The sequence below is a fragment of the Pectinophora gossypiella genome, chromosome 6, assembly GCF_024362695.1.
Source record: "Pectinophora gossypiella chromosome 6, ilPecGoss1.1, whole genome shotgun sequence".
NCBI lineage: Eukaryota > Metazoa > Arthropoda > Insecta > Lepidoptera > Gelechiidae > Pectinophora > Pectinophora gossypiella.
The window spans coordinates 13,189,925-13,215,219 of record NC_065409.1 but is presented as its reverse complement, the minus strand read 5'-3'; the positions used below and the strand labels follow the sequence as shown (position 1 = coordinate 13,215,219).

General features: G+C 38.8%; 1 protein-coding gene across 14 annotated transcripts in view; it reads left to right on the top strand.

Moving 5' to 3' along the window:
* LOC126367738 (CAP-Gly domain-containing linker protein 2) overlaps positions 1–25,295 on the top strand; it is a 66,585-nt gene that overhangs the window by 36,556 nt on the left and 4,734 nt on the right. For 6 of the 14 annotated variants that reach the window (XM_050011422.1, XM_050011421.1, XM_050011420.1 and 3 more), the window contains 13 exons: positions 6,382–6,438; positions 6,606–6,680; positions 8,320–8,409; positions 9,259–9,411; positions 9,828–10,061; positions 10,295–10,484; positions 10,608–10,824; positions 14,017–14,070; positions 22,791–22,931; positions 23,430–23,561; positions 23,792–23,812; positions 24,339–24,510; positions 24,918–25,274. In XM_050011422.1, the coding sequence (XP_049867379.1) occupies positions 6,382–6,438; positions 6,606–6,680; positions 8,320–8,409; positions 9,259–9,411; positions 9,828–10,061; positions 10,295–10,484; positions 10,608–10,824; positions 14,017–14,070; positions 22,791–22,931; positions 23,430–23,561; positions 23,792–23,812; positions 24,339–24,510; positions 24,918–25,274 (1,893 nt within the window). Of the gene's footprint in view, positions 1–5,514; positions 5,646–6,381; positions 6,439–6,605; positions 6,681–8,319; positions 8,410–9,258; positions 9,412–9,827; positions 10,062–10,294; positions 10,485–10,607; positions 10,825–14,016; positions 14,071–22,790; positions 22,932–23,429; positions 23,562–23,791; positions 23,813–24,338; positions 24,511–24,917; positions 25,275–25,295 lie in introns of those variants that run through there. The other 8 variants (XM_050011424.1, XM_050011429.1, XM_050011427.1 and 5 more) reach the window with 6 other exon arrangements.

Below are 25,295 nucleotides of genomic sequence, written 5' to 3'. Positions count from 1 at the left end.
TGCGAGAAATAATCACCGAGATATAGTTTCCAATTTAACTGGAGATAACGCCTCGCGGGCTTGTTATTCGCTACATTTATCACTGGCTCGAGACTATCTAGACTATATTTCTGAGAGCGTGAGAAACAAAGCCCTTTCCAGCGTGGTTCGTGACCACTCCGCTACCACTCGCGCTACGAACATTCATCTCCCCTGATAATGCCACCAGCCTCTAACAATCGTGTGCACTTTGACAGAATCTGGGATTTATTTCTGCACAGTACATAGTTGTGTGCTCGTGATCACGATTACATCAATTTAGCTCCCTCTTGCCAATCATTTATTTCATCAACTCGTCCGAATTCAGACATATTTTAGGACCCCCCTGCTAAGTGATGGAAAAAATATTCAAAGCATACATTGAACTTAAAAGTTAAATAATACTTTTTTCCTGTTTTTTTAATGTACCTACATATTTGTCACTTGTCAAACCAGACGTGCACGAGTAAGTTAATGTCCTAAACATTAACCTCAGGAATGTCAACAGCCAGAAGCTGCTAATAACCTGTTTCAAACATGAGTATTTTTTTTACGAAATATCCTTATTCCCGTTTGTATTATACTTCGCTTGATATGAATTCTTGGAACTTTAAGAAGCAATCTTATGTATTGTAACTGTTGTTTCGCTTTAGAAGTGATTTCTTGAAGTACTTACACTACAAGTTCGCTTTAATCCCGATACGCAATTTCCTAAGCAATTGAGTTTCGTTCCGACTCTACGTATAGTCTATAAGTATAAAGTATTATTGCCTCAGAGAATTTCATTAGTGATCTGTTTTCCATCGATTCCATTCCTCTCGTAGGTATTTGGAGTTCTTATTTCCCGTAATATCATATCAGAACGAAAGTTGTTTAATAAACAGAGCATAGGGTAAGGTTGCTTAAGTCGTACCACGGCCTAAGTCGTACCACGGCTATATCTTGTCTGATACTTATAAATTGCGCCATCTAATGTTGCCCGCCTGAACTATTTAGTCGCCCGAGCAAACGTAAACAAATGGTCCGCTGGCCGGCTTCGTGCAGCAGAAATAATTCAAAGAAGTAACTTTTTTCGCAATTTTCATTAAAATTTTTGTCTCATTCGTAAGCTTTTTATGCCAAGAATATGATCCTTACATTATTTCTTTGTTTACGCTTATTTGTAATACTTAATTGGCAATCGTTTAGACATACTCAAACGTTCGAACTTTTTTAGGTTATGCCAGTGATTTTAATTTTAAACTTAGAAACCCCGCTGCTTAAGTCGTACCTTTGCAAAATTCCTTACTCGTACCGGTACGACTTATAATTTTCTACGCAATAACTAGTACTTTGTTTTTAAAAGTTTATAATTTTTACAGTTGTTTTACTAATTAAGTGCGACTATGTTCCTAATAACCAAAGAGAAATTGATCTCAGACTGATTTTTTAGGTATTCATATTTTGATCTCTGATAAGTAAGTGTTTTTCTATATAGTTTATAATATGATTTCTCAAATTTATTGTCTAAGTACGACTTAGGCTATAAGTAGTACGAATTAGGCAACCAGGCGCCTTAATCGTACCGAAGCTATATTTTGGAAAAAACGTTATAATACCTGTTTTGATAAAAGATTTTAAGTTTCTGTGATTATTAATTAAAAAGCAAATAAATAAAGATTTCTTTAGATGCAGATGTTTTTGTATTATTTCTATTGCACTGAATTTTACAGCATTACTTCCTTAGGGGGTACGACTTAAGCAACCTTACCCTAATGACTAAAGTTATATCTATCCTTTATATAAATCTATCCTTTGCTTTCTAATTAACATCATGTTTCTTTTTGGTAAAGTTTTTGCAAATATTTTATCAGCGTTATCATTGTATTTCGTTCGCATATAACTTATTATCTGTTCGGTACATTTTTAGTTTCCTTAACCGGTATTATTTTCATTTATAGAGTTGTTACAATTTTTGTCGTATGTTTGTAAAGTACAACTTCCTCGGCGACTGTTGATAGATTTGCCAAAAACTGATTAACACGACGCGACATCCGTTATTGTTAAACTAGTAACTAGGCAAGTGTTATATTATCCCGGTTTTGGCTTAATTACCACCATTTACAGTGAGTGTCGGTGCGTTGTATTAGCATGTACACTTGCGCAGCCGACCAGACCAGGTCGGCTCATTACTGCGCATTATCGAACTGCCAGACGTGCCCCGACTGACAAATGCACACAATTTCATACGCCGGGATTATTCAATCATGCACAAATATGCCGATCCAAGTTGCGGTTCCTCAAAGCCTCGTGCGATGTATGAGCATGAATAAATATTGCCTTTTAGAGGTTGAGTGTATTCTGGAGAGTATTTGGCTGGCTTTTGCGTTCTGTGAACTCTACGAACTCCATATTTCTACAAAAGTCAAACGGCTTCAATATGATGGTTCTGTTATAATAGTTTCGCCAAATTCTCAAACATGTTCTTTTAGTCAGTGGTCATTCATATTCACAATGTAGAGTAAATAACAGTATTTAACTCTTATCAGCCTAGGCTATCTGTGTTGCGATTACGAATGGGAAATGTCGGTCAGATCCTACAATACCACAGCCGCACCGCAAGCGACTAAACTTAATCACTCGTGACAAGCCCAGCGCTCCATTTGCTATTAATTAGTGCACGAGATATTCAAATGTATTTAATTTATTATCTTCAGATCCTAACAAGAAGGACCATTTATTCTTCTGTCGATTATTCACTGCAAGACATCATTCGCTATGTACAGACATGCAATGTTCTGTGCAATTGAAATAATTACCAACGTTTTTGTGTAGTAACCACGAGACAATGGTCAATAAATCTCTCAACATGAAAATGGACAAGAGGCAATCCGTTTCAACTTGCACCGCTTATTGGTTTGGGCAAGACTGAGGCTTTCGGCTACTTTTAATTCGCGAAATACCAAATTTGGTGGAAACCCGCCCGTTATGGCGCCGTCTGTCTTTATTGTCATTTGCCAGGGAATACAAATTATCGTATCGCGTTTTTCTGTTTACGTACTGTCTCATTATAATCGCACGAGAACATTCGTCTCCATAAAAGCAGATGAGTCGCATCACCTGTACGCAATCGCCTTGTGCGTATTCCCATCAATAAATATTTCAGTTACGTTATGATAATGGCGATAAATGATAGCTTGAAATATGAGAACGGTGAGTCACCGCCGTTGATGTGATGCAGTGTCTGATGGTGGAGAGGTGTTTACGACCCTTTCCTTGCGGGGTGCGGGGCGAGACCGCGGTATCAACGGCCGGCCAACTCGGCCGCGTATTTCAGGTCACTCCGAACCACATACTCTCCTGCACTTCCTTATGACACAATTACTCTTTCATTTATAGCCACCGAAAACATCCGTTTGCTATAAATTGGCTTTTACTAAAGAAGTTGTCTATAACTGTACAACCGAGAATTTGTTTTTATGAAATATTGATTTCTATACTTTTCCAACACACACGTAGAAACAGTAATGAACAAATAATGTTTAAATTAACATTACATTTGTAGTTGAACAATGCAAAGTTATTCTTTAAAGACTTGCAAGTTTCTTCTCGGAGATAAAGAAACTTGAGAAAGTTAGCATGCGTCAATCATCCGAAATGTAGTTTGACGATTTCACGCCACATTATCTTAATACTGTTGCAGCTTAATAGCTGGAAAATCCGTTAACGAAGTTCTTGGTTAACTTAATAGCTTAAGTGGCATTCAGAATTGCATATGCGCTGTCTGCAGCAGAACTGGTGGGAATGCCAGCGTCACCCGAGGTTGCAGAGAAGCGGGCGCGAAATTGTCCTTAATTGACGAATTAGAGACCATTCACTAGGAAAGTGTGGTACTGGCGCAGTGGGAATGAGAGCTCGTAATATTGTCTGACCCGTCTAGTGTCTTTCACATGACACCGGCAAAATACTAAGTAAATGCCCTTCAAGAAAGACTCGTTCTTAACCTTAGAGAATTATTTTAGCATCAACTAAATTAACACATTAACAATGTTAAACCGTGTAACTACATCTAATGACGGCGTGTTTTTAGCCAATCAAACAACGTACTAATCTAAGGTACAAGTAATGTTCTCTTGAACTTGACCACAAAAACCGAAGTCATATTCTTAGATGCTGCCTGTTATTTGTTGTCAAGCACTTGACTCGTCATGCGTTAATAAGATGGATAAATAATGGTCTTGTTTGCATAGTAGTTACATCATCTGTACACCAACGTGGTGCTTGGAAATATACGTGCGAATTTGTGTTTTGCCATGTACCTCTATAACATAATTTTAACATGATTCATTGAATGAGGGGAAGTGTAGAAGTAGAGTAGGTCGCCCCCGCGCCATGACGACAGGAGAGCCTGCGAGAGCGTGGGCCAGGCGTGTTGTGACACCTGCCGCGATTATACATGCGCTGTTCCGACAACCACACTATCACTAAGGACATCTTCATGTCCACGCTCTTAAACAAACAGTTTCACACAATACACATCTTTATTACTCGTTTCAATTGCGTCTACTATGAAGTCGGCCATATTATAATTTATTACAACAATTTGTCCACAGCTACCAAATTCACAACCATGTTATCCGTTTGTGTTCAATAGTTCTGACAAATGTCTGCTTACCATGACAATAGGGCTCCGTCATTCGGATGACAGACGTGAAAAAATGCCGTCTTGTTATGCAAATGTTGTCAATTAAACTTAACGTCGTCAAAAATTTTGGTCAATTTTCATATCATGAGTGGTTTCCGCTTGGCGGGACATGAGCACTTTTGTTTTTGTTTCATGCGACGTTGCGCGAAACTAAAATAGAACGCCATCAGCGTCGCAATTGTTATGCATACCGATATTTGCAGCAGCGTATCGAAACTTGGACTGTCGCCTGCCATGTACTTGTACAGTAATTTATTAGCGGCTGCAGTGCTCCATGCTCCGTGCGCTCTACATTAAGTCTGCTTTAATTTAGCTCACGACAGTCCCAATTACCTTCATTAAAAGAGGACACGTAACAAGATTTATAGGCTCCTCATTGCGAGGATCACCGCTGCAATGTTATTATTGGCTAGTGGATAACAACCCGTGCTAAATTAAATAATAACACACCAACGCGGAAAAGCTGCATCGGACGCTAGGGTATAATCAGAGGTGCATGATTGCAGTCATGCATAGATCACAACTACCAATCTATTATTACCTTCAATTAGTACTTTATAATGTTGCTCTTTCGACTACACCACAGTGATGTGATAACATTTTAGTATCTCTTCCGCCTTCATAGGTTCAGCTAATGCTGACTTGTTCTGTACAGTCTTGACATTCATTCACATGAACCTTATTTCTCTTGACTTTGTATTTTGTTATTCAAAGGCTTCGGGCCATCAATCTTTTGGATATTTTTCCACAATAGCTTTTCTTCCCTGTGGTGGGCGTAGGGCCGCGATGAGCCTGTTGTCTATGTTTTGAGTTATGGTTGAGCCCACGCGCATGCGCAAGGCCGCCCGTTGCGCAGTTGTGTATGATTAATCTGGCGAGCTGATCAGTGCCGGACACACGCAGCGACCAACCGGCCGGCTGCGACGACGAACTGTCAGCTCTCGTGAGTGTCCACACACCATCAATTCCCGTCATGCTCATCAAACATCAATTACTTTCACATCATTCGAAAATTGAACACCTCGTGTCGACTATTTACTTCCGGATATAAAACCATCTGTTGATCGTAACTTGATCATAATAACTTTACATGATGTGATCATCGTCTATTGAAGCGTCACCTTTTCATCTGCCAACACTTCAATTAATTACTCTTTACCTGCGGATTGTTCTGATATTTACAAACCGGGTAATACATAATTACTTTTGATTATTTATACTGTTTACAATCGTCACACATAACAATTTCAATTAAAATTCAATATGAATTACTTGATTGTCGATAGCATTGCAAACAACTCACTTATTCCGATTGCTCCATCAAGATAATCGTGGTGTAATGAAGCAGAACAAATCAAACAACCAATTCTCATAGTAATCGTTGAAGTTTAAACATTATCACCCACAGCTGGAGGCCTACTCGTGGCAGCTGCCGTGCCTCGCACCTGTGGGTGGCACATATTAACATGATTTGGTCGAACTCTGCCCTATCTACATATCAAATTATCATAAACTCTGTATTTGCCCAGTCACCTTTGTATTATTGATGTTAGTTGCAGTTTTATTATGTAAACGCTCAAACATTTACCATTAAAATCTACATCATCTACTTATGCTGTTTTTTGTTCGCATGTTATTTTTTTATTTTTTGCTTTACGTGTCTCTATTTGTTGTCGTAGACGGCAGCTCGGACACGCCGAGGAAACTCAGCGACGACTCGAGAAAACATTTGTCAGGTAAGTGTTTATTTATTTTTAACGTTTGCAAAATCTTGCATGTGTACACAATCACGAGCGAGCATGGTATCATGCTTCGTGTGCACTTTTGATATCAATCATCACGTGTTTTTCTAACTGTACATATTGTCATTGTTTACCATCACGCTTGCGTCTGTGCGGGGCAGACCTGATCGAGGCGGAGGAAGACGAGGTGTCGAGCAGTCTGCCCGAAAAACCGCGGAATCACCGCAAGGCGTCCAGTAAGTTCGTCTTGCCATCACACCACTAAACTAAATAGGTGGAGGGACGCTAGACGTAAGACAAGTGAATAACGATAATGGTGGTGGTCACGCAGAATTAAAAATCGAAATTTCTATTACAGCTAAAACCATTTGAAACCAGAAACATTAACACGTTCGAACTCTTTTAAGGTTATAACCGATCGATGTAACGATGTAACGCGATAACAATCTTGTCTTGCATGACAAAATATGATGGACGGCCGTTTTCGATAACAGCTAGTTAATTTCTAATGGCGGCAGTAATTTTGCAGATACAATAAATTACGTAGTAAAAATAACAACGGGTAAAGATAACGACTAAAGAGTACTAAATGGTTTAACTGCGCCAATAAAAGATATGAAGACAAATGAAAACGATTAAAAACTAGAGCATTTCTAATGTTAGTTGACCTGTAGGACCGCAGATTGCGCCCGCGTCTAATGCTTTTGATTCCAGTCTACTTGCGCTTACGCAGCCGGCGACCGAACGCCCACGTCTTTAATCTCAATAACTCTTAATTATCACTATTGTATTCTGGCTAAATTATAGCTGCGACTGTTTTGATTTTTTTCAACTGATTGTCTAACCGGTTTTGCAATTAGTCAATGACAGAAAAAATAAGGTAGTTTTTCTCGGACTTCTATTTCTTTTATCCTCCGTTTCATCAGACTGAAGTAGACTGGATTAATTCTAATACTTGCATGAGCACGTTTAATACAATAATATTGCAAAATGATTATGAAATTGTCGAAATAATAAAAGACAACCGTACTTCCAATTTCAATTTAATGCAAATTGTATTGTCGTGTAAAGAATACATCATCACAGAACGTTTCGCATGTTAATTTGTTCAAAAATATGCGTGATTGTTGCGAAACACCGTGGGAACTGGGTTCCACTGCATGCTTGTGTTAGTAAACGGACCACAGTATCTGCGAATCTGTCACTTGCGTCAAGGGCTGCAGGGTGAAAAATCCCTATTACAATTTTCTAAAATGATTCATACCTTTCTATTAAACTTGCAATACTGCGAAATTCAAAAGATGTTGGAGAAAATACCTTATAATCAAATTAGAACCTCGTGTAGTTTTCTCTTTAACTGCTATTACCATTTCCAATTTCACTATTACGACGATATTAAGTGATGTTAATTTAAATTTACCTATTAAACATTGCCTTAAGAGTCTGTAATATCCTAGTTTTATTCTTTATTTCAATAGTCACATACAAATTTAAGATTCGGGGCCTTTGGCGGCTCATTAATGACCCTGACACAAGGGTTGCTGAGGTTGATCGTCCACCTCGCAACCTACACTATAGAAGAAAAAATTCAAGATTTTCATGATATTGTGTCGCAATGAAGGACTTACCAGGCTAAAAATAATATAGATAGCGCTGTACAGATTTGCCTGAGAAATACAAAAAATCTAGAATATTCTCTCTGAAATCCACCGTCACCGTCGTTTGTTTTAAATATTAAGGTATAAAAAGACGAGTCTTAGAAATTCTATGCACCCATAGCAGCCCTTGTTCCAAACTTCAGAGTAAGCCGTTGCACAGGTGCGCAAATACAATGGTCGGGTAGTAATGTGTGTATGTGACGCTTGTGTGGTACAGCCAGCAGCACCTACAGTGGGACCTCGATGGACGCGCTCTGGGAAAAGCACGCGCGGCGCCTCAGCGAGGCAGGCCTCCGCCGCTCCTCAGGTAAGCCGTACTTCACATTGTAACCCTTGCGAAATAACTAAACACCTGATTTCAAGAGGATAGATACTAGCTAGGTGTCTATTTATTTCGCACGGGTTACATTGGCCGATGTCTTCTGCGATGTACACCACGATTTTTTGAAAGATTATTAGTTGTATCACAAATTAGATGCTTGTCTTGGTCTTTTAAAAGGCCTTGTCTATTATCGATCTTTTAATTCATGAGATTAAAAAAAGAAATTCGTCGAGTGTACTTCGTGGATTGATATTGGCGCCATTTTATGTTCCATCTCTATGTTTATAGTTGCACAAATGCACCCAACACTTTCACCGGTCATGCCTATCGTTTTATGTTTGCTCAATTAGCTTAGTGGTAGCAAAGCAAAGCATGAATTCGACCTTTTGACCGCTGCTTCGGGCAAAGTTCGCATGTACATTCGTGTGATGAAAACTGCCTTTAAGCGTTCGTTGACTTGGCTTTATCTTGGATGCGAACGTAGCGGTCAAAAGGTTAAATGTAATAGAAAGAAAGCAATCTAGCAACGTCAAATGCAGTTTGTCACCGCCGTATGAATGGAGCGAAAGTTTATAGATGCATCGTAACGATATGCAAACGCGAATGCAAATTGCTCCCACTGGCCATTGCACTTGCACGCAACGGTATTCAAGACGTGCGCGTCATAAATGTATCCAGAATAGGGGAAGCGAGGACATGCATATTCAACGGCAATAAATCCTGCCATAAAGACTTTCGTAAATATTTTCTCTTCGAAATAGCAGTGTTTTTTTCTCCGTTGAGTGTTAGATGTCTCTTGACTATGTATTTGATGCTGATTGGTTTGGATTGCAGACCACAGTGTGGTGCTGACGGAGGATACTGACAGCTTCATCATTGGGGAGCGGGTATGGGTGGGAGGCAACAAGCCTGGTCAGATCGCCTACATCGGGGAGACCCAGTTCGCGCCTGGCGACTGGGCTGGCATCGTCCTCGATGAGCCTATTGGTAAGCATACTTTTGTAATTTTCTGTGAATTCTGAATGAATGAATGAATGATTCTTTGATTTTTGATCTCTCCATAAACCGTAAGGACGATATAAATAACACTCACATCCACGCATCTGCTGAACTATCAAGAGTCGACCAGGTGAACGCAGTTCTATAGGCATCAGCATAGAGCGAAAAATCCTGATACTCTCCGCTCAAGTAAACAAGCTTTATGTGATGTGAGTACGGTCACGAGCATTAATATGTATACACTTTGGTACCATATCACATTAACTTTTTTCACAAATTGAACTGTAAGTCTCACTAAATGTCAAATATATGTTAGTGCGACAGAGTCCTAAAGTGGGTACATTATATTGCTCTTGACTGTACATTACAGCCAAGAACTATTCACATTAGTTCCTTACCCACAGGCAAGAACGACGGATCTGTCGCTGGCGTCAGATACTTCCAATGTTCAGAGAAGCGCGGCGTGTTCTCGCGTCTGACACGCCTGACACGCGTACCGCTCGTGTCGCCGTCAGTGCACGACGCGTCGCCCGCTTCCGACGCTGGCAGCGTGTTCGAGCGACCGCCCTCCGGCGCGGCAAGACGACGCGCCTTGTCACCCAATGGCAGCATTCGTAGCGTTGTCAGCAGCAAAATGAGTACGTATCCTCGACCTGAGTATCTGATAAAATGTAAGTAATGGTAGAAAGAAAAATGAGTTTAAAAAGCTCCTTCAAGTGATGGATTATCGCCAAGAACTAACCAGATTCTATCTGACATAGCTTAGAATGTATGGAAATTAGTCATATCAGAATGGTCTCTTGGTATTTCTTTAGTAGTTACGGTCACTGTCTCATAGAAACAAGAATTTAATACAACTTGATGTCACCAGATGCATCGATCTCCACAACGCGAGACGGTGAACTCCGATTGGGCGACCGCGTGATCGTATCGAGCAGCCGCGGAAGCAAAGCGGGGACACTTAAATACGTCGGCGTCACGGACTTCGCGCCCGGAGTGTGGGCTGGAGTGGAACTAGACGATCCCCTCGGAAAGAACGATGGCTCAGTCGAAGGGAAGAGGTACGGCTATCGGAGACGTAAAGTATCTCCGCGCAAAATACCAACCGCAAGAAGCTCGTGAAGTCGCGACCCTCTCCGAATATTCGCCATGGTTAGAATAACAGAATACGACTCACATTTCAGGTACTTCGAGTGCGCACCACGCTTCGGCTTGTTCGCCCCGATATCCAAAGTGTCGCGGTCGCCGTCCAACCGCAAGCCGGGCGCGTGCGCCATCCACAGCAACGGTCGCGCGACGCCGCTGCGGCGGTCCAACTCGCGCGAGTCGCTCACGTCGCTCGGCACGTCGATCGCGTCGTCGCGCGTCGGGACGAGGCTCGGGGGCACGCTCGGCGCTCAGGTAGGCTAGCCGCGCGCGCGCTCGGCCGAGCCCCGCCCGCCGCACCGCGCCGCGCCGCGCGCCGGCTCCGCGCCCTCGCTGCGAGACAAGACGCTGCTCGTCAAGCACGTACAGTACGACCGCTGCGCCATCATCGCTCTGCCGCCGCCCCGCGTCTGTTACGACATAGTGTTCAAAGCGAGCCCCGGATCGAACTCGAAAGAGTTGAGGGAGTTCAATCCGCGGCGGTGGGCGAGCGAGACGCTGCCGAAGTCGTGGCGATGTTCGGAGAGCGTAGTCAGTGTCGCGACGGGGCGGTCGGAGCGGTCGCGGCGCAGCGTGTCGAGCGGCAGCAGCGGGTCGAGCAGGTCGGGGCGCGAGGCCGGCGGCGGCGGGCCCGAGGGCGGCGCGCTGGTGCGGCTGGCGGGGCGCGCGGCCGGCGTGACGCGAGCCAGCCGCGGGGCCGCTACCGACATCTACCTGGACATGCCGCCGCCGCGCACGCACTTCTCCGGCTTCGGAAAGAGCTACCACCACTCCTGCGTCTCGCCCTTCCACTTCACGTACCCGTACGTCGTCTACATATGAACACGGGCTGTGATCTATCCACACGACTTCTCATTCTCATCGTAGAAAAGATTTAAACTCTCGATCCTAAAATTTCCGTCCTTGTTGAGTCTTTACGTCTTGCCCGTGAAGAATAAATATGTTCTATGACATTCTGGACAAAATGTAGATACGGAAGGCGAGATGTAAGAGTGGCGGTCGTCATGTAGAGCGCTTTTCGTTTGCATGAGCATCGGTTTGTTTTGTTGGTCTGTAGTGGCACCCTTGGTTTGGCCCTGTGTCTAATTTACATAATATATATTAATTTTATATTTACTTTTATTTGAGATTCACTATTTTATTTTTCTTCGATATTTTATTTTCAGTAGTGAATCTTGAATCATTTCATAAGTAGTGGTCCATATCATTAAGACAGCTTCATAAAGGCTTATTTAGTTCCATATATAGTCAAAGACTGCGGTGGTCATATCGTAGATTCTCTTATGATTTCCGACTGTGATATTATTTCTAAGAAGTTCCTATTAGGTCTGTACAAAGGTGTAATTTTTGTATGATTGTGTAACTAATGTCCCTTAGACTGTTCACTAACAACTATATATTGTGTGCAATCTCATTTATAGCATGATGTTGAGAACTTACTGGCAGCAAGAAGCTCCATATATATTCAAAGATACCTCCTATCTAATATACAATAATTATTCTCGACAACTATTCTCCTAAGACTTTGAATACATTCCCCATCATCATCAGCCTATTAACGTCCCCACTGCTGGGGCACGGGCCTTCCCTATGGATGGATACGGAGATCGGGCCTTAAACCATCACGCAGGCCCAGTGCGGATTGGTGGTTATTAACGACTGCTAATGCAGCCGGGACCAACGGCTTAACGTGCCTTCCGAAGCACGGAGGAGCTCGAGATAAAAACTTTTTGTTTTTTTGTGGTCACCCATCCTATGACCGGCCTTTGCGAAAGTTGCTTAACTTCAACAATCGCAGACCGAGCGCTTAACCGCTGCGCCACCGAGCTCCTCAATACATTCCCCATTACAACTATTTAACCAAATTAGTTTAGTCAGATAATCATATCACTAAACTGGAGCCGTGTTAGTAAGATAATAATGAACCGCTTTCGTATACCTAATTATATTCCTAGGGATATAACGGCTACATAGATCTCTATTATAATGATCTCCTTTAATAATATATATATATAATTAGATATATATGTAATTCCAAAGATCGAAATTTTTATTTTATTCAATATTTTTCATTTTATCATAGCACAATCATACCAAAGAGATCTTGAGTTTTTATTGAGCTCGATTTATTTGCTGTTTTTATAAGCAGGTGATATATTTTTGATATGTCATCTGCTATACTTTATAGTTCATTCCCAATATATGCTTCAAATTTATATTGAATAAAAATATATCTTGGGAATGGACTGTAAAAAGACCACTACTAGGTGTGCAAAATTATCCGTTCCACATAATAAACGTGCTAGAACGAATAATTTATATATAGAGAAGAAAATACATAATTAACTGCAATGGAATAAAGCTCATAATTATATTACAACAATCGAATTTAGAACCTAGCACGCACAAAGTAGAAATATTAAGGACTTTTATACAGTTTACATTTCTGATTGATGAAATTAGTATATTGAGAACATATCAATTCTTACTACAATTGAACATTAGTCCGTCCTAAACTTAAACGAGCTTCCACTGACGCATTTATTCTCTACAATGCGTCATATTTCATTTTAAATGACCTCTCTTTCTTTCTTTGTATATACAAAACTTTATATAAATACCATACCATAATCTACCGCTCTAGAGTTGGCCTGCACAGATGAATGCACATGGCTATTTTTTAATCTTCTGAAATCGACTTAGGAACGACTGCGCTTAGACATCAGTCTAGTGTATAACTTTTATCCACAGTCTTATACTGTCTCCCAAGATAAAGGTTTATTCCTAGTTTTCGAGCCAGAGCGTATAATTGTGCGTTTAAAGATAAACTACAAATGTAACTCTGTGCCTTATCTTCTTTTTGGGGAATTTATTGGGTAACATATATGATATATTCGACCATTTCATGAAATGGTCATATTTCAAGTTGACCATATCGTTGAAACGTTTAATGATATTTCAATCAACGTTTGGCCCTATCGTTAATGTCGTTTAATTTCCTAGGTTCAAAATTATGTACCTATTCAATTCGAATTGTACAATTATCTTATTCTTGATTCCTCGGTTATAATATCAATCAAGTTTTAAATATAATCGACACCAGCGCCACCACCGGTGGATAATGTTACTAATTTTACGAAACGTTTGGCCATATCATGAAGTAATCATGCATTTAGTTGCTCATATAATTAAACGTTTTGTGTTAATTGATCTGGCCAAACTACATCATGATGTGGCCAACCAATGATATTCTATTTCATGAAATGATCGGGCACATCATGAAATGATCAATTCTAAGATCTGGCCACGACATATACATATGTCTTTTTTTTTTCGAGCTTTATCCCATCGCAGCCCACATAGCGGCGCACGCCTCGTAGTGATGCATTAACGCGTGTTGTTTTCCCCCATGTTTGTCCATTGCACTGTCACTAACGTCCATCGCAGAGAGTGGGACCCCGTGCCTCCTCCACGCCCGTCTCCGCCAAGAACGCGCTCCAGGTACACTACTCCACCATAGCCGCGCGGTAAGCCCACCACCAACCCTGTGCTATGCCCCAAAAACTTGTATTCCCAACTGTATCAGTATCACACATTCGGCCGGCTAGTTAGTGCAGACTATTGAATTGGCAGTAATTATAAATTATTATTTGTGCAATTGTATTGTTTCTGTTTAATTATACGTCTGTACGGTTTTCAAAACTTTAACATAACACGTTCGCTGCCGGTTCCTACAAGTAGCTGGTGAAAAAACGTATGTATGTTAGCTACGTCGTAGGAGAATGCAAAGACAGATCAGTGGCAGCGAAAGTGTTAAAATCAAACGACTATCAACCTTCTACCAAATTCGAAATTGTGAATGCGATAGAAGGTCATCTTGATAGCTCTTTTTTCAAGCCCGTCGTATGTTTGATACATACATAGCGCTGCGTTTTATATAAAACGTTGTAAGCGCAGTTTCTGCGGTTTAGCACACCCTCGGTGCAAAGGTATACCGCGTCGGTGGTAAGTGGCTTCCATATTATTTGACTGTTCATTACTAAAGCAGCTAGCTTAAGAACGATTTGATCCCACTTTAACGAACAACGAATGTAAATTTTTCTCATGTTTTTGTTTTCTTTTTTAAATTATAACAAACTAAAACTCTTAACAATGTATCTTAAGGAGTTGTTAATTTTTCGTCGTATTTTTACAGAGACAATAGTAATAAAACTTAGGAGATATGTCAATTATCGCACATGAAGTACAAATACAGCTATTTTTTTATATGCATGTTCCCACAACGTATCGCGTGTAGGGTGTATGCAGCATAATAATATGTTGTTCTCTTGGTATTATCCTCGTATGCTGGTAAGCCTTTAGCTTTTATCAGAGGCAAAACTGTGATATTGTTTGACTTGTAACTGGGTGCGCGTGGAAAATATATTAGCCTTTTTTAAAGTACAATAAATATTTGATAGAATAAAGAGCCTATGGACTCTGTAATACAAACTCAGTATTATTTTTTTGGTGCTGATTTTGGAAGACTTTTTTTAAACTTTATTTTATTCTGACAACTCTAAATATATCGTGAATAATGGCGTCATTCATTTATGACGAGTGCAACACAAAGATAAAGCTAGTTTTAGAACTGATAAACTATTGTTTTTTTAAATTGGTGACTGCAGGACTCAGCATCAGTATTTGATTTTTACATTTTTAATACCATGATGCAATATTGAAAAATATTGTGATATATTTTTTTTGTGAAACAGTATTTGTAAAAATAATATACCTACCTGAATATTACCTTTTAAATTGGTAAATGTTTGTATTGAAAAAAAGTCTATTTTATTTTTCGACACCCACGTACTACCACTTTTTATTTTGGAAACATTTTATAACGTTTGGTGCAAGCAACTTTTGTACTGTATACTTCTTAACTATGTCTTATTTAATATTTATTGTTATACGTAATAATTTATAACCTTGAAAAACCAGTGCCTGTAAGTTAAAATGATATTCATATACCTAAGTACTCACTTTTATAAGTGTCCTCGCTTTTTTTTTCACGTTTAATAAATTTGTACTGCAATTAGGGCTTGAAATAATGATTAAATATATGAGTTACACATTCACATGATGCTTCTTATATATTTCTAATATATCCAGTAATTAAAAAAGAAATTAAAAATAAATGAACAAATAAATAAATGTCTTCTAAAAACTTCTTTCTCTGCCCACCCCGATAAAGATAGCGGGCGTGAGTTATGTTATGTCTGTTTGTGTTTATTGCTTGTTTACTATATTTCCATTTTTATAAAAAATGGTCGGCAATTAATCTATTACAAGAAAATATTTCATATATAACATTCTCTATTAATTTGCCACCGCCATGTTTATATTTATTAAATTCGAAACCGATTGATCGACCTACTATTTGAAGTACCCACTTCTAATATTTTGATATCGAAATATCTAAGTATCTGATATCGAAGGATGAACATTGCATTGATAAATATGTGTTCTATTAGAACTAAAATAAGAATTTTACAAAAATAAATAAGATAATTTTTATCTGATAATATCAAGGATCATATTTCACGCCCTGATTGTACCTAGTATTAACTTACTCGTAACGTAGACATAGAATAATGACTAGTGTCTAATGTAATTGTTAATTATTAATAATTAAAAATAAGTGGTCGTATGATAAGCATATTAACTGAGGTTGGACATCAGTAATAAAGTATATAATAAGTGTTGCGTATTATTAATTTACCTTTAAATACAGTGTGACTTTCCTTTCACCCTGCCTGTTTCCCTCGTATGCCTCCTTGTACAGAAGTTAATAAAATACTAGTTTGAAATGTGTTGTTTTATTGAACTAATATATAACGGAGCGTAGTCAGACTATTTTGTGGGTTTACACACTTTATCTAAATGATTTTTTACTTCTCATCAACAAAATCGATTTTGTGTTCAAATCGAGTTTAATTAAATTTGAATTTACATTAACATTAAGAATCAAAAACCTTGTTATACATACTGTAAAATGACACTTTACTTTTTTTTATTATTTTACTTTTTAGGTACTCCTACCTACTTATTGAATATTCTTCTGATAATCCTTACGAAACAAACTTGCGATGTAAGATCTTTTTGACGAGAATCTTATCTATAAATTTAATGTGATATATCCCACAGCTCTCCAGGCTGTTTCCATGACTCTTCCTAGTGCTTCCTCAACAAGATTTTTTCCCGATGTTTTCAACTAATTGTGTAACAGCTTCAAAAGCTCTACGTACACTATACCTACCGCCTATTAAGTACAAACTACTACATTTTCCTTTATTATTAAATCCGACGTATCTAATTCAATTTACAGTTTTTATATTTATAGCAAAAACTAGGTCTATGATTTGTTTTTTTGCCCCTATATATAGTGATTGGGATAATCAGAAGAGAAATCTAGTTTGCTCATTACAGTTAAGTAGCCCAAAAATATGCTCATAGTATTTGCAGTTAATAGAGGTCTATGGTTTATAGTATTTCATTTGTCACTGGACGGGACCCTGAAAAAGGAAATGATGTCTGTAGTTTTCCCCTGCTGGGCATTGGCCTCCCCTTCATATTTGTTTTCAGCCTGTATAGTAAAAAAATGTGGGGCAGGCGGATAATGATCGCTAGATAGCTTTTACTACGATTAAAGCAGACGCGTTAGTAGCCTTGAACTTCAAACGCGTGGCCTTTTGTACTATTTCAATCGATTGTTCACTTTGACATTACTAATATTACTTCGGGTTTGATATTTTATACATAAATAGCCTATATACGTCACTTAGCTATACCTTAGCTTAGTAAATTATTTGAAAACAATTCACGACGCTATCATTCAAATAAGGGAATTCAGAATTTAGATAATTTACCTAAACCTGTATCTATATATGACGAGGTTATTTATAATTTATATGCAAACCTAACATGTATTGCGCCCGGTTAATAGCAATAGGCTCGTAAGCCCGCCCGCCCCTTATTACTTATTACATAGTTGGCGAGGAGTATAGGTGTATTTACCTTTGCCTAGCCCTTCGGCCAGGCATGATGTTATGCATGCTATTCTCAGTATACATAATTTGCTAGCTCCCAAAATATCTGACTACGCTCCGAAAGACGTAAAATATTAAGCTTCTGTTACGCATGCCGTAAGTTTGTCTGGCTTGATTAATATGAAACTTTGAATTATTTATACAATGTCCCCGTATTTCGTGACCTTCAGACCGTAGTACCTAAATGTATAATTTACGTATTCATTACGTAGGCTTCTGTATTGCTTTTGGCATACTTTTTGGCCTTGGCGCAGATAATGTTATTAACTAGTTTGTTCTCCCTGTTCCTTCGGCGTTTTGTTTTATATAACGACTGCGTTCAGCTGCTTACCTCCCCGGGCATGTCGCAAGAACTGACAGAAGGACTGTGTCCTTTCTAATATTATGGACCATGGGCTGGTTACCTATCACCATAAGGTTCGTTATTCATCTTAGGACTTCGTATCAGTAGTAGCTGCAAGTTGTTTTCTGTTTACTTGTGGCTCTCCCAACACCAAGGACCATTAATGCTTGAGTTTATATGTATGTATCTATCATAGATCTTAATCCCTATCAGTAAACCCGACCATTTCCCCTTTCCATCGCAACAGGCCAACTTTTCTTCTATGTAACGAGACTCCAAGGGCCTACTAAAGGCCCATAAGGCCAAGGCTTACTAAGTTCGCGCCTACTAAAGCATCCTCAAACATTTATCCTGGATTGATCACCTAGCACTGCACAGTCCAGATAAGGAATTAAAGACATTTGAAGCGAACTAAAACGCGTGCCCCTATAGGTACAATCACAGGACAAAAGTTCAGCCACTGAGGCCAACGAATTATTTGTAAACAGTGGTGAAATTATGAACCATTAGTTGTCATAATTATGAAATTTATTTTTGTAGGGGTTATTGGTCTATTACAGAAACGACATGTAACCTAGGGGTTATAATACCCACATCGAAGCAATTCATCTAAGAAAGCAATATTGCTATGACATTTGTTTGCATTGCGCACTAACTTTTATATGCGCAAATGTCAAATTGCAATATTGTGGCCATTTTAACCCCCCTGGTCTTAAGTGCAACAAGTTAATTTATTACTTTGCTAGAAACTGATTGGACTTTTGCGGCTTATCGTACATGGGTATTAGACATTTTACACTATGTGTAGACCCTTCAAGTAGAGTTGTGAAACATTTTGTTTGATATTAATCCTGCTAAACAAACGTACGCTAAATTGCGCTATAGGGTTAATATGGATTACAAAAATTAATAGGCACGAATTTACCGCGAGGCACCGCTCATAAAATATTATAGCTGGTGCGTGGCGTGATAATAATGGCCAAATCTCTAAATGAAATTTGTTTTAAATTTAGGATTTTAACTACTAGTTCACTAGTTCACCGCAATTTGCAACGAAATATAATATATGTTAGATACATCGGTGGAAACTGCTTTGGCTTAATGTGTTTAATTATAAGTTTATATCTTTAAGTATCTATTGTGTAAGCTGTTTGTTTCCTTAATAAAGAAAAAAAAAATAAAAAAAAAATAAAAAAAAATAATGGGGAAAGGATGCCTTAAAACTTACTAACAAAGTTTGCACAAAGGAGTTTATGATATTTTATAATATTTATAATCACTTGACAAACGATATTCCCGACGACCCGATTACTCTAGCCATAGAGGCAGCCAATCAGCTCGCGACACCAAACACTTCAGGACCCCAATACCGACCCCGCCGGCGTGGTTGACGATTTCCCTCATTCAGCGCTTATCGCTATCGACCCACTAGAGTCGATTAATTTTTTTTCAAATATTTTTCCTCTCAGACGACGCCCTGAGCCGAGGTTCGCGCCCAACTGGGCACCCTCAGGCCTGTTGTCTTAATCGTTATACCGGGTGAGAGCCTTCAGCGCTCCCCAATTGTCCGGCCAAGTAGTTAATGCCATCTGCGGCAAATGTACAATAAGTCACGTCAAAAAAAAAGACAAACGATACGGAAAACCAAGGATTTCAGTATTCTTTATCGTATCACGCATTAAGTCGTAAGAGAACAATAACTCCACGCTACATTCCATACGGGATAAGCAGAGAAGATCCCATCCAAAGCGTTACTCTCTACCTACTCAAAAATATTGTTTTTCTTAGTAACATTCCTAAATATGTCGGGGAAATTGCATGCAGCTATAATGGATCATAAACCACGTAAATACGCTATCGCATGCTGTAATTGCCTTGGCTTTCATATTTTATTAGGTGGCCTGAAAGGGTAGGGCAGGGCTATAAATACTATAGTTAAGGAAAGTTACATAACCCACTGCATGTAGAAGCACTCTAGCGATTTTATTTTAGAAAGAAAGAAAGAAACGTTTATTATAAAGGGACACCACAGTAACAAATACAAAACAAATATATAATTTAAAAATTTTACGGGGAGTACATTGGAAAATAAATATAAGAGAGGAAGGATACCTATTTAGTTAATCTTAAGAGAAACCTACGAGGACTGGCGACCTACTTTGCCTTCAAAGTAAAGCAGTAGCTAAGTCACGGAATAGAAGAATCAAGAAAGAGGTTGGAAAGGCCCTAACGTTATGTTGTGGGCCCCTTTCATTTCATATTACCTGGTTGCCTGGAAGAAATTGCTGCTTAGCAATAAGGCCGCCAGATTGTGCTGTATCTCTCGTCCATTTGTGTAAATTTGTTTTGTATGTTGTGTGCAATAAAGTATATTAGATTTGATTAAGGATTACTGGATGCGTGTACCTATGTATGTATTTACCACGGAATAGAAGCAAGAAGTTGGAAAGGCCCTGACGCGCATTTTCATTTTGTATGAGAACCGCTGTCGCCGGTTCGACCCCACTCTCTTTTTTTACTACTCCTGCAAACAGATAATTCTGATAGCTCTAGGTACTGCTTCTCAAATTCCATAGCCGCTTTACCGACAGCGTATATTTTATGTGATAGGCTGCAATTTTAAGATAAGTATACATAGCCAACCATACTTTGGGTTTTTAGCTTTCCTGTGATAAGGATTAAGGAGAGATATCCTTGCATGATAGTCTATATATTTGACTTATTACCCTGAGGGTTATAATATAATACACAACACGGCCTTTTAATATATTTTCGCGAAGCTCCGTGCGTCGTAAAGTTTGCTGACGAGTGGAGTACAAAGTTGAAGTATGAACTATTTGCTCATACTTGTATGGCGCGCGTTTCGCGCTCACTTGACCCTTCCAACCTTTTTCTTCTATTCCGTGGGCTGAGCATATTTACAAGTGTACTAAGTTTAAGACATTATTGATTAGTGTACGTGTAGGTATATTTAATACAGGGTGTTAGTGACATCATAACGAATACTGAGGAGGATGATTCAGACCATCATTCTAGTTAATATCAAGTGGAATTTTCCGCGCATTATTCATGTATTTTTTGCTTTTTTAAATTATTTTCCGTTCCATGCTTTTGCGACGGAAAATTCCACTTGATATTAACTCAGAATCATGGCCTTAATTATCCCTAAAAGTTTTCGTTACGATGTCACTAACACCCTGTGTTATATATAGGTAAAAGTAATTGTGCTTCTTCTCAATCGAGGAGCGCCGCCGGATCAAACCCCGGCACCAAACTTGCACCAATGAATTATTATTTTGAAGAGTGCCGTTTCACTAACACAGTTGGCTCGACCATTACGAGCATTGACGGCGATACGGCTCACCACAGCGCGACCGCGGCACTTCTTTCGTGCGGACTATATCGTGGCTGACTGTACTAACTGCCATATCTGAAGTTTTTTGCTAAAGTGATTTGTGTCTTATTGACAATTGTAAAATTGCAGATGCGTCAATTCGCGACATCAGCGACGATATTTTAACCCTACAAGGGTGACATGCGCAACGTGATAAAATTATCGATCGATTAAATAAATTTTGTCGAAATCGATAAGTTTCTTTTTTCCCATACATGCGTGCCGCGTGATTTTGTTCGTATTTTGACAGAACTACATGACATATTTCACTTATTTCATATATCGTTCACGTCATATTGGCACCAATCGACAAAACGATATAATTAAATTGTCAGAATCGATAAAATGACCGTGACAAAATTTTATCACGTGTTAGCTCTGCTGGTATTATCTTTAGTCTTCGTTTTGCAAATAAGACGGCAGAAGATTTATAAGAAAGATTGTTGATGTAATAACATAATTATTGTCATGTATGAATAACTATATACTAACGTTGTAATCTAACGGATAATGAAGACAGAGTTGATATAAATTGTATAAGATGACCTCATAGCAATTACGTTCACAATACTGAGGAAAATAATGCATTGTGTAGGTAAATGCATGATTCATGAAGATGATCTGTAATTTTAAAATAATTTTTAGTTTAAATAGTACCTAATTCTATTTCAATTAATCTGTTTACTAACATATCACATAAGTGCAAATTGTTACTTACTGTATATGGCCTAAGTTGCTTGCCCGAATATTACATATTTTTATTTCATTTATAATCTAATATTATGCTATTGTATAGCTGGAAATGTATGTATATAAACAGGCATATTAGTAATTGGAATACTATAAAAAAAAGTTTGAATGTTTTCTATGCTCGATGGAAACTTTTGTACCTACTAGATAATGTTGGTTGAACACCTCTGCCTAGCCCTTTGGGAATACAGGCGTGAAGCTATGCTATATTATGATGTTTAAGACAGATTGGGATAGGTACACCAATTAGGTATTGTAAATGGCCTATAATGTTATGAACTTATACAATTAAGTAGAGTATTTCGTGGAACATGCATATAAAAATTTAGCTGTCTAAAAATATTTCTGACCCCTCATAATCTGGGGGCACGGTAGTGCTTCCGCCAAGACGAGCAATCTTCTTGTCTAGCCTAAGGTGTCACACACACCCGCGGAACTTAATAATAATACTTTCAAACTGAAAAAATATCCTTATAGTAACACAGTTGATAAACATAGCTGGCAAGGTGTGGGTGTACTATTACACCTCTGCCTACCCCTTCGAGGATACAAGCGTGATGCCATGTTATGACGTTATGTAAATATCCTTTTGTAAACACTAATTCCCATACAAAATCCTACCTAATACTATGTGTTACGGTAACAGGAGCTTCTACGCGAGAAACAGCACCACCTGGAACGGCTGATGCGCGAGCGAGAGCTAGAACGCGCGGAGGTGGCTAAAGTGTCGCTGCAGGCCGACCGCGCAGAGAATGCGCTTGCGCAGCTCAAAAAGGAGAACTTACAGGTGTGTATCTTCTATGAAAAATCGGGGTCTTCGAGTAATCGGGGAACATACATAAAAAAATATCTCGATGAATTGAGAACCTCCGTGTTTTGAAGTCGGTTAACAAACTGTAATAATAATAAGTCAAAAGAATTAGTGCAGTCGACTGCCATGTTAATTTTTATTCCGGATATTAACAAATAAGTAAGTAATAACGCCGCGTGGAAATTTAACAGACAGACCGACAGAGTTACTTTTGCAGTTAGTTATTAGTATGGATTTGAATGTTTATTATGTTAAGTGTTGTATAAACTTTCTTTATTTTTTTTATATAACTTGTTATTTTTATTATTATTTAGAGAAGTGTGTCAGGATCTAAGCAAATTGAATTTCATAGGCTCTGCTTACCTCGGTGGGAAATAGACGTGAGTTTATGTATGTATGTATTTTTATAGTTATACATATAACCACCCAAAGAAAAACCGATCGCTTTATAAGGTTGCACTATTAATATTTCAGACAACAAGTGAAAACGACAAGCTGAAGGCAGAACTAGAGAAGCTAAACAAACTTCTAGAAGATGAGAGACAGAAGGTCGAGGATCTCATGTTCCGGAATGAAGAAGAGAATATCAACAAAGAAGATTATAATGTAAGTATACATGAATTTTAATGTTGATTGTTGATCCATCAATTTAGTAATGGCATTCTTTTTCTATTCTTCATATAAAAAACAAGCCCTCGGAATGTATTCGGTGCTGCTTCTGTATGTATCGAGCCTAAAGTAGTTCCCTTAGTTATTACTCCTTGACCACATAACAGAGACTGCTTGAATTCCCGAATTCACTTTTTTATTTTATCTTTATTATTTCTCCATTTCAGAAATATAAAGAAGCCATGGAGGTGAGTTTATTTTTATTTTATATTTCTTTTACCCTTTCGATGTAAATATCCAAAATTTGCGCTGATAGTTGATACCCTGTAGAGTAGTGTAACAATAAATGTTATAAGTCTTTAAATTGAAAGTATTTTGGAATTTTCGTAAAATATCATCGTCATCATCATCAGCCCATTAACGTCCCCACTGCTGGGGCACGGGCCTTTCCTATGGATGGATAGGGATCGTAAAATATATTATGATAATAAACATTACTGGTGTATCAGAGATTTAGAAACGAGAAGACGATTAAAAAGATACATGTTCAACATCATAGAACGTAAAAAATTAAAATCAGAGGTGTGAAAAAGCCCACATCGAAGCAATTCATCTAAAAAGCTAATAAATCAATATTGTTCCTTAAATAAATTGCTTTGTTGCCCAGAAGATAACCTGTATCGACTTTTGTTACAAGCTCCCACGATAGAAATGATGAACGTTATAAATATGTGTCATTATTGATTCATAAAAAAAAAATCTATAATCCATCAGCAAGAGAAAGCAGTCCGAGAACAGCGTATCCGCGAGCTTGAAGCGGAGGCAGCGCTGCAGACATCGCGAGCCGACGCTGCAGCTCATACGCTGCGAGCGCTGGAAGAGCAACGAGCCTCCGAGATGGCCGCGCTGCACCAGCAACACCGGGAAGAGCTCACTGCTGCTCACAGTCAGTACATGATACTACATGCTACTTTTAAATTTTGCGACGGAAAATTCCACTTGATATATTCAGAATCATGGTCTGAATCATCCCCCTCAGAATTCGATACGATGTCACTAACGCCTTGTATATACGTCCCACTGCAGATGGGCCTGTGACCCTCTCTCTTTCAACCGAACCGAGTTGGTTGTTTCCACCAACCAGCTCAGTCAGTGTTATCAACGCCCAGTCGCCATATTAAATTGTGATACCATATATGGCACTTAGGTGTATACCCATTGGTCTTGGAACTAAAGAACAAAGCTAACACGCAAAATATTCCACAATTATTTACAGTTTTAAAATCTTACGTAATCCTGGACTCGAATTAAATAAAAATATACCCCTTTCAAAGTATTTCTTCGTATTTCCAGCATTGTCTTCCGAACTCCAGAAACTTCTGGATGAAGCCTACGCGTTGCTCAAGGAGAAGGAAAGTGAAAAGGATTCACTCGGCAAAAGCATGTCGGATGAACTGGCTAAAGTCAAAGCTGAGTCAGAAAGAGCTCTCAATGAGGCCAAAACTAAAATCGCCATTGCTCAAACAGAATTTGAAACTCAAATGTCAGTATTGACAGCTAAGTTACAACTTGCCGAATCCAAACTAGAGTCTGAGAAACAGAACTCAGAAAGACTGAGCAAAGAGAACAGCCAGACTATTTCAGATCTAAACACTAAGCTAACGCAACTCCAAGCTACGGTCGACGACAAAACGTTAGAATTGAATAAAGGTAACTATTTTATATGTACAA